Source organism: Lupinus angustifolius, chromosome LG05 (assembly GCF_001865875.1).
Source record: "Lupinus angustifolius cultivar Tanjil chromosome LG05, LupAngTanjil_v1.0, whole genome shotgun sequence".
Taxonomy (NCBI): Eukaryota; Viridiplantae; Streptophyta; class Magnoliopsida; order Fabales; family Fabaceae; genus Lupinus; species Lupinus angustifolius.
In genome coordinates, this window is record NC_032013.1 from 16107683 (window position 1) to 16118835 (window position 11153).

An 11153-nucleotide genomic window follows, 5' to 3' on the forward strand; every position below is an offset into this window, starting at 1 on the left:
AATACTACTGTGGATCTCGAGTTGTTTGGTGAAGAAGAAGTCAGAAATCCTACTGAGTAGAACCCTGATCAACCACAATTTGAGGCTTCAAATGTGCCTCAAGAACCACAATATGGATTAGCTCATCTGGACGCTTTGGAACAACGTCTCAATGCACACATTGACACTAGCTTTCAATCTTTGACGAATGCTATCAAGGAAGAGTTTCAGAGGCAGTAGGAAAGGATTACCCAGGAACTGGACCGTATTCTCTTTATTGCGAGAACCGAGGATGGCTATCCACCACCACCACCTCAAAACTAGTCTAGCTTAGGAATGTCTAGCTTGGCCTAGTTAGATTACAATCTAGGTGTGTGTATATTTTGAGCTTGTTGTATTATGAACTTATTTTTTGTTATGTTAAACTTATATTTGTTATAACTCTATGGTTGTGATCTATTGAACCTCTTATTTTCTCGTTTTATGGTTTTCATTTGCAATTTCTTGAATTTCTATCATTTTGCCTTTACGAATGACCGGTATGTGTTATCGTTGATTATATTCTATCTACCTGGTTATTCTATATGTTCTATATGCAAAATTGAGTATTATGCTTAAAATTGTCATGAAAATTGCATGTCCCTAAACCATAAATTTTTCTGATTATTCGACAAAACAATTGATTACTATTAGTGGATAATCGATTATTTGTAGTAAATTTGTGCATTTGTTCAATTTTTTTAACTGCTTGATCAATCATATAGCTTCTGATTTGATTAAGTCAGTACAAAAATGTTAAAATATTTTCTTAATTTTGGCTATATTATTTATACTATAGTATTACTTTTTGATCATGCCAAAAGCGGAAGAAAGTGTTGTTTCAATTTTGCAAGTTGTATTTTGATGCTTCTACAAACCTAGGTAAAAATGGAGAATGAATTGTGCTATCTACACTACTTCATGCATGGATTGAGGGGAAGAAAACAAAGTGAGGGGAACAGTGCTTATGATTTCCCAATCTTAGCAAAACATCAAGTTTATCGTCATCAAGCTTATCAAACGAGTGAAATTATTCAGAGTTTGTCATCATCAAAAGGTGGAGATTGACATTGCAATAGGAGTCAAAGGTTGCAAGTGTGATTGACTCACTTGGTTTTGATGAAGACAAGGACTTTAAGAAGAATAGGACTATATGAAAGCTTGAAGATGAAGACAACATTACGAATAACATGCCAAGACTTAAGTGTGAAGAAGATCTTGCTTCTAACCTTGGCACAGTTTTGATGAAAACACTAAGATCATAAAAAGAAGAAAAATGAAGAAGACTATGAAGACATATGAGATCAAACTTCAAAAAAATTAGAGTATAAGTCTTCAATAGGTACTTCTATACTTATGCTCAAATTATATTTAGTAGCAATGCTCAAAGAAATTCAAAGAAATCAAAACTATTTTCAAAAGAATTGGATAGGTCTTGATATAATGTCAAAAATGCTAAGTAACGAGTTACTTGACCTGAGTAATAGGTTATTAGATATGGGTATCAGGTTACCTGAACTGTGTGGCAGTTGGTAACACGTTACTAGAACTACATAACAGGTTACTTGACTATGAAAATAGTTACAAAGCATAACTGACACTAAGTAACTGATTAATTACTTGTATTAATCGAATATTACATTAGACAGAAACTTTTGGTAATCGATTACACCATCGTGGCAATTGACTACGCCATTGTGGCAATCGATTACCCATAGTTGTTGGAAACCAGATTTTCAAATTTAAATGAACAACTTTCATCCAATGTGAATGAGTTTCATGTCAATTATGTCTCCTCTTCATGGAAGGATATTTTTGCTAATTGGAAGCCTATTTAAAGGCATTGAGATTTTCAATTCAATACACAAAGAACAAATTTTCACAACTTAGTAAAACAATTTTTGCACTCTTTTGCAACTTTGTTTTTAAACTTTCAGATTTTTCTAAAGTTGCTTCAAGTGCTAAACTCTAAAGTTTTTCAAACATATAAGAGCATTGTTTACTGAGTATATATTGAGAACAAAAAGGATTGCAAGTTATATCATTGTCAAACTGATAATTGCCAAAAATACCTAATTTTCATACACTTTTCATGGCACTTATCTCATGTAATTCATGCAAAACTAACTTAATTCAATACTTTTTAGATTCGTAAAAACTTTGATTGTATATTTTGTCATCATGGGTGGAATTCTTTTAATCTTCAATTATCTTTACGGTGGTTGGATTGATAAAAATGTGATCTTCCCTTATCTCCAAGTCCTCTTCACGCCAACTTGACTTGATCTACCAATTCTACCTCCTTCCTTCACTTCATGATAATTTGAATGCTTCTCAACTTATAGTTGTGCCCTCCTAGGATTTGGATCATGTAAGGTTGTTTTCAAATGATATAGTTATGCCAACCTTGAATGGGCTTGCTTTAACCATGTCACTTGACCATGCCATCTAGAAATTACATGTCCTAGCCATGCCACCTTGCTTGTCATAGGCATGCCATGTCTAAATAAGTTATTTGGCCATTATTGAACCATGTTATAAGGAATAAAATAATTAAATTCACAACCCCTTACATGACTTTATTAAAACTTAAATAAAAGACTTCAACAACAATTAAATTAAATCATAAGATTACCATGAGAATTACTTCACATTTATTAAAACTTATACAAATAAAAGTAAACTAAATTAAATAGAACCTAAAGGACATAAATGTCTTTCCTCCATGTGGTTTTCAGGGTCATTATGTCTTTAGTGAGCTTGGGTGGTCCTGATTTGAGTTTAGCCCTAGTCATATGACCCTCTAGCCTTGCCTTGACCCTTGTCTCAAAGGTTGACCTAGGATAGTTTACATCATCCATCTCCACCTAAAGGAGTATACCTACACCATACACCATGTGTAAATGTCAACCAATGCCCATATCATACCTTTGCATTCAAGTCAATGTCCATGTCACACTTTGCATCTCTACTAGTGCATGTGTTACACATTGCATCAAAGTTAATGTTCATGTTATACTCTATATCAAAGTCAGTCAACGCCTTTGTACTTTTGTGGATCTGCTAACAATTAATATTCTTCACTATGATGTCACAAACATGCCATTAGGATATTCCACTTCTCATCTTAAATGAGATCATTCTCTCAACACATATTGTCAACACCTATCTCACTCGACACATAAGTCACTATCTCTACCTTGATCCTAATCTAGTACATGAACTTCTGGGGTTCTAGATCAACATATATCGCCCCCACCATAGTTATGTCATGTTTTTTCTCCTTCAACTCATCTACTTTATCCTTGCGTAATTCTTTTGATACACCTTGTCTAGCCAACATGCATTCATATCTTTAACCTTTATTCTCTATCACGGCACACTGTGTAACCTTTTTTTTTTTGTTGCCTTTTTTCTCTTTATCCATTTTGATCGTTTTCTCTTTATCAATTCCATTAGATAATCAAGATTAGTGAATTTAATGTGTCTCATATTTCCGCATTCATGTGACTTTATGTGAATAGTTATAATTCCTCTAGTTCGGGTCTTTTTTTGCTTGAGCGTGGTATTTTCTAAATCCTCTTTTTTTCCCTTGGGTTCTTGGGTCACGGTTGTTATACCTGCTATAGGAAATGATTACTAAATTGGTATCTAATGTTTAGTTTAGCAGATCTAATAAGCCTATTTTTGGATATCAGTTTCTTCCATCTCGGTTCCATAATACACATTAAGACTAGGCGAAGAGAGTGACCGAGCAAGATGAACATTATTCGGGTATTCTCATGTCTTGGTCAGTCAACCTGGATCAACTTGCATCGATTAGATAGAAGTGACAAGATAATATGAAACCACTTCTGATACCCTAATGTTACACTGCCTGCACATATAGGTCTCTACTACACGCTGCATGCTATATGCACCATATTGCGCCTCTCTACAACAGACATAATGGATCAATGGTGTGACAACACATGCCAATATGAGTGAAAAATCGACTACTCACAAGAGGCAGAGTTGTCAAAGTTACCTAATACAGGAAAAAACAACCTTGTCTATGATAGATCCGATAGACTATTTGGTCGACTAAACCAACAAAGTCTACAAAGAATATTTCTCCCTCTTAAGGAAATTTACTCACTTTACGTACCCACTTGATATATATATATACTTATACTCTCAACTCTTACTTTTTTCATTTATTACTCTCTCATATTCTACATTATCTATATCATTTATTGAATTGATCGTTGGAGAACATTTCCAATTACTTTCTCTAGCGGGTTCAAACACCTTCAAGCTACACTAGGAGATTCTGAAAGATCCATACTCTTAAGATCCACCTCAACAAGAAGAGAGAGCACCTACTCCCCAGATCCACATCAACAACACAAAAGAACACAGTTGAATTTAATTATCGAAGAAGAGAAGTATTAATAGCATTACACGGAAGATGGAATAGGTATATAGTGCAACATATGCAAAATTACTCTTGGAAAGTGGCAAAATAAATGGTAAAACTACCCTTCACTAAGAAGAAAGAACTTTTAAGAAAGAAATTTTCTCTAAACCAAACTTTCTTTTTTTCTTTTGTATAGATGAACAAAAGAACTGCATATTGCTATAAGATAAGTTGGTTTTAAGGTTTGTTTGGGAGTTAATTGTTGGAAGACAATAGAGGAAAGAAAAAATCTTCAGAGACATAAAATATACTTGTTAGACGGCTCTCAAACCTTCCCATACCGTTCATTTCGTTCTAATAACCAACTCGCAAATACATCCTTAGTGGGCATCGATACTATTTTGCTAAAAGTGCTAGTTTCTTTATCATGACAAACTTGACACACAAGATATATGTTTATTTCAATGTAAACTTCTTACATGCTAGTATATTGTACAAAATTTCAAAACCACCTTACATATCATATAGAAAACCAAATTACACTAATTATATATACCTTAATTGTCTAGTTAATTACACATCTTGAGATTTAGAATACATGAAGTTATTATCCACAGTTTCTCCTTCAGTTCCTGTCATGTGGTTGGAAGCATGGAAAATTGTTCTGACAATGAAGACTAGTAGTCCTTTCTTTTAGAAAGGGGAAAACACCCAATTCATTGTCTATTTTCCCCTTAAGGCATGACAAAATGCTCCTCAACCTTGACAACTCTGCTTCAAGAACTGCCTTCCCTTGTAGTTTCCTAACAAGTTCCCGATTTGACAGACGCAATTTCTCAACTTCCTCCTCCAAGAACGCGGTGCGCGCCTTCTTCTTCTCCCTGTACTTTCGAACCGCTTCTCGGTTGCCAGAAGGCCTTCCTGGCTTTGAGTTTGTATGTTTTATGTCATCATCATTAGATGCAATAACTTGGGTGTGTGTGTGATAGCATGTATGTGTGTGAGCAGCAACAGGGCCAGGTGGGTTGCAAGTGTGAGTGTGGGTGCAAGTTCTTGTGCTCTTTGGCAAATCAATGGTAGCTATATTAATAGATGTTGAACCCTGATAATGGCTAGATGATTCTGGATTTGAAGATAGGACATTATCTGAAAGTTTATCAGAAACCTCAGCATTTCCATCATCCATGTTTTCTTTCTTAATCTTGAATAAGAATTAGCTGCAATCTAATAGTAGAAAAACGTAGAATAGTGGGTATAGAAGATTTCTATTCGTCCGCGACATTCATTTAGGATAAAACAAAGAACTTCTAGTACTAAGCATATCCTATATAATGTCCAAAACAACAAATGAAAACACTGTGAAATACTGAAATGTTTCACACAAAAGCACAAATCAGTTATTGTCTTCAAGTTACATAATTCAGAAGAATATATGCTAAATAGCACTGACCTCGAACTTTTTTTGTTAAAAATTTCATTTGCATAGTCCTCATCAAGGAATATAAATTGCGATTGTGGGGAAGGAATTGTTAAAGGGCGAGGAGTAAAGTCAAGAAATACCATTCCCTAATGTACATATTGGGGTGTATAAAGATTCACGAAGAAGCTTAATTACGCAAACTAAAGATTACCCACTTGGATTCAATAATAAATAATTTAGCATAAAGGCAAAGTTTTTTTTAAATATTAAAAGGGCAACTAGTACTATTTATTTAGAATTAGAGCAACTATGTGTTAATTTCAATAAGGATAAAACATGCCTAACATCTCATTAATAATAATGGAAAACTCGATAGAAACTCTTCAAAATTTAAGCAATTTGCAAGTAGATATTAGGGTGAAGATGGGTTAGGTTGGATTAGGTAAGACTTGTCCCTAATCCAACCCTAAATGTTAATCGGGTAATTTTTTGAACTCAAACTCAATCATATACTTGAAGTTAATTTGACTTTAAATGTCGACTATATTACCTTTTGAACATGAACCTGACCTAATCCCAATTAAATATGATGCATATTCATTTTAGATAAAGCCTTTTTAATATTAGTTATTATTATAGATATCTAATTTGACATATAAAATTATACATGTATCTATATTGTTAATCATGTAATGTGATAAAAAAATTAGAGAATCAATGATGTTTTCAACTAAAGAGGTGTTACTAATCTTCACATAATTGAATAGAGACATACAAATATGATGAGTGAGTGACTATCGGACGGGATGGTTCGAGTCATGTTTGTCCTCTATCCAACCTTAAATATTCAGCAGGTCTAATTTTTGAACTCGAATCAACCTTAGACCTGATTAGACCTGAATCTATTTAGACCTAATCATGATCGAAACATACCGGGTGAGCAAGTAGAATTGAGCCCTCCTCACCTGTAGTAGATATTATGAACTATCTTTTTTCTTTTTAATTACCCAATAAACTTTCATTGTTAGTGAAATTGATTCTAGCATAAAAATAGTGTTAAATTACTAACAATGATAAATTTTCACCATATTTTATGTTAATGACAACTATTGGATCAGTATTAATAATTACTTTTAATTTTTTACCTCCGATTATTGATATTGACTAACATATACTGCTGCATTGTTACTATTGTGAGGATTATGGTAACGTTTTTCTTTTTAAGTGTATTAGTTATTTAATAATATCTTTGTCTAATGACCAATTTCACTAACAAATTAAATTTAAGAAATAATTATAAAGAAAAAATAGTTCATCATTACTACTTACAAAAAAAACTGAAGTTTTTATTTACTTTACCCAATAATAATATATCATAGGGAGCACATATTACATTTTTACCAATAAACAATACTAAGCCAACCCGAACCATATGTATGTGGGCCGTATAAAGTGAGAGGAGTTACTTTATGTGACACAGTGAGAGTAAGAGGAGAGCAATTTTCATCATTTGGATTAAAACCACAAACTATAACATGCTTTGTTATTAGTTTAAATTGTTTCAACTTCTGGTCGAATAGATTGAATTATGTCATCTTTCGGGAAGATTTGAAAATCATTCCTATGACAATTGGTTGAGTTGAAAGAGTTTAGATTTCTCATAGTTTGACATAAAATCTGAACTGATCCAACCAGACTAATATGTGGATTGAATCGAGTTGGATGAGTTTTACACTTCTAAAAAAATAAAAATAAAACCTCAAAAAAAGAAAAACATAGTGGTAAAAAAAATATTTTGTAGAATTACTACACTTTGGTTTTAATGACTTAATCTGGACAATGCAACTCATTTAACAATGAGAAAAAGATGCATGTATTAATCGTGCAAGAATTTTTACTGTTAAAATAGTTGTGTATTTTGTTTTGTACATAATCAATTAACTGGTTAGTTGTTAGTTAGACAATGTAATATATAAAGAGTTGCTTTCTTATTCCTTGTAATTCAATAATGACAAAATGTAATTGAGAGTATTATTCAAAAGAGTTTTCTTTCTATCATTCTTCTTTCTTTAAGTTTTGTTTAAGCTTCATGTCTTATCTTTCTTGTTTATCAAGAAGATTCATGCACGACTCATACCAAAATTTAATATAAAGTTTATGATTGGTTCGAAGAACGTCTTGAGATTCAAGCGATTGATATTATGCGTAAAAGTTCTTTTTGATAATTTACGTAATCTGCGTTACAAATCCTTTGTGTATCTTGGTGTTTCTAACCATCCACTCATTTTTTTTATTAACCAACCCCCTTTTTTTATCTTAATACATGTTTATCATAATTCAGATTCATACAAACTGTAGTTAAAACTCAATAAATAGGTTTGGTCTTTTCAGTCCGCTTCAAGACAGGATGCGCAATCACCCAATCTTGGGGTAAACGGATTCTTCCGCTTATAATTTTTTTAATTTCATTCTTATACATCGAAAATGAGACTCCATTTTTTTTTTTACTGCAATTTAAAATTATCAGCCATAAAGTATATTCACTGGAAGCTGTTTTATTTCACTCATATAACTATCAGGTTTAGTTCGTCAATACTAATTGCGAATAATAATAATGACGAAAATGAATCTATGGAATTTATTCTACCCCCTTCCTATAAAGAAAGGAGCACAGCAATAGCACCGAAAGGGTTCTGTCTCAACGAATCGCACGTAGAGATATTGATAACACACATAAAGTTAATGGTATTTCATAACTAATCGATTGAGCAGCAGCTCGTAGACCACCCAAAAAGGAATATTTATTATTTGATCCATATCCTGACATAAGAAGTCCGATGGGAGAAATACTCGAAATAGCAATCCATAAAAAAACACCGATATTGAGATCAGATAAAACAAAGTTATAGCCAAAAGGAATTACTGAATAGCTTATTAGAATTGATATGACTGATATGGATGGTCCGATACTGAATAAACGAATATCTCCCCTAGATGGAATAATATTTTCTTTGAAAAGTAGTTTTGTTCCATCTGATAGAGCTTGAAGAACTCCCAAAGGACCGGCGTATTCCGATCCAATACGTTGTTGTATCGCTGTGGATATCTCTCTTTCTAACATTGTCAGTGTATCATCATTTATTTTCAATCATCAATAACTTTTAAATAAAAGTAGTATAAATGAATGGTGGATAAAGTATTGACTATGTATAAATTTTTATACTATCAATATATAAATATTACACTTTTTAATAATACTTTTTTCTCTTACAAAAATTTGTAATGTTTTTGCATGGCACGAGTCACTTTAAAGCTATGTTTTTTTGGTTGCTTCTTATCAAATTTTCCTATTTGGGTTCATTGGACATTTGTCAATTTGTTTAAGCAAGTGAGATTCCCCAAGCACTAGCTGGAGGTCTATTCCCCAAGCACTTGTTAGTGTTCGTGTCAAAAAATCATAGCTTTGAAGTAAGTGGTGCCAGGCGAACAACCACGATAATATATTATTTTGCACTGCTATTTTTGGAAGTGAAAATAAGTTATTCTGCAAAAACATTTTTGTACATTATGTATAATTAGTAATTTTTTTAATATTTTAATAAGTATAAAATCGGTCTAACCTGATCCAGTCCACATATTGGTTAATCCAAGTCAATTCTTCCCAATCAAATTTGGTTGGATTTTCTTTACCCTACTTATCTGATCCAACACAACCTATTACCCCTAGTTATAATTAGGGATTCACTTATTTTAAGAAAAAGTAAAAAAAACTTATTCCTTATTATTGTCATTCATTCTTACACAATTGAATAGTTTGAATTAGTGAATAGATCTAAACAATAGATTTTCAAAGAATGAGTTGCTAGGATGTGGAATAAGTTTTTTCCACTTACTCTTTGGAGTAAGTAGATCCCTACCAAAATAATGAACCCCATACATACTCATCCTACATATCACATAACTATGCTCTAAAACAAGCAAGGAACATAAATGTAATTACTTATCCAAATAGTCAAATGGACAGAGGAAGGAGAAATCCAAGCTCAGGTGGAGTCAAGATGACATAGCATAGTATATAACAGACAAAAAAATCATTAAGAATCAGAGGAAAAGAGCCAGTGCCAAAAAATAAGCATAAGAAAAGTGGGCTTTCAATTCATCAGTTATGTATCATGTGAGATATCAGAATCATTTACCTGGCTTTGGTAGAACCAAGAGAAGTTCTAAAGTATATGCCAAAACTTCAGTTGCTAAATATTGTGTTCTTTGTGCCTTCATCCGAATGAACTATTATTATTCAACCCTCAAAAAAGTAAAAACTCATTTTGCAAGGAAATTTATTAAGGGAATTATTTCATGCGCTTATTAAAGGTGCAATGTCGACATCATTATGTTAAAGGAGTAACTCAACTGATGTAAAAAGTCAACTGCTCTCGTTAAAATAACGATGGATCGGTTGGAGTGGGCCAGCTTCACCATAGTCACCTAATAGTTTAGACTTTAGATTGTTGGGTTATGACATAATTATATACAACTCAAAATTAATCCAAATTCAAATAAATTAAATTCATCTATAAAATTAATGAATTTTAATGGATATAATCTAATAAATAATTTTAATAATGTATGAATTGAAATTTATTAATCATATTTAATGGATATTTATGGGTACATCCATTTTGATTCATATTTTATCCATCCAAAAACAAACATTAACAAATGTTGTTTATTGTTGTTGGACTTAATTTTCAGTTGAAAATTGATTCTTCAAAATAGGAAGAGGTGAACTCATTTTGAACTCTCTTAGAAAATTTGGAGCCTCACTATGTTTCTTTTTTAGGTTAAAACGTAAAAAACTCTCTATTAAACATAAATTGGATAAAAATTGTATTTAAACATAGATTATGGGCTCTAGAGTCGATTACGGATCGAGAAAGATATTAACACTCCTTCACTCATAATAAAACAGTATTCTCACTAATAATATAGACTTTTGTACCCTTAATTTATTTTTAAACATTTAATAATGGGAAAATTTCATTAAAAACCCATTAAAATTTATGTATTTAGTAAGTAGATACCTACCAACAAGGTATTGGTCTAGTGATGTATAATCCTACTAGAAATTCTCACGATGGCCAAAAGAATTAGTTCTTTACAAAAAAGGTAAGAGGATATTCTTGATAATACAAAAATAGATGAAATATTTTTCTACCTAATTACCTCGGTAAACTTTAATTGTCAATAAAACTTTAATTGTCATTATTATTTGCCTTTAATTTTTTATATAAAAATATTATTGTATTACTCTATTTA

The 11153-nt window shown here is 32.0% G+C and overlaps 1 protein-coding gene across 1 annotated transcript; it reads right to left on the reverse strand.

Moving 5' to 3' along the window:
• Positions 4827-10133, reverse strand: LOC109347908 (basic leucine zipper 23). The gene is made up of 2 exons (XM_019588022.1): positions 10034-10133; positions 4827-5641 (listed from the first exon to the last, which is right to left on the reverse strand). The coding sequence occupies exon 2, from the start codon at positions 5601-5603 to the stop codon at positions 5043-5045; it is 561 nt and encodes a 186-aa protein (XP_019443567.1). The 5' UTR covers positions 5604-5641; positions 10034-10133; the 3' UTR covers positions 4827-5042.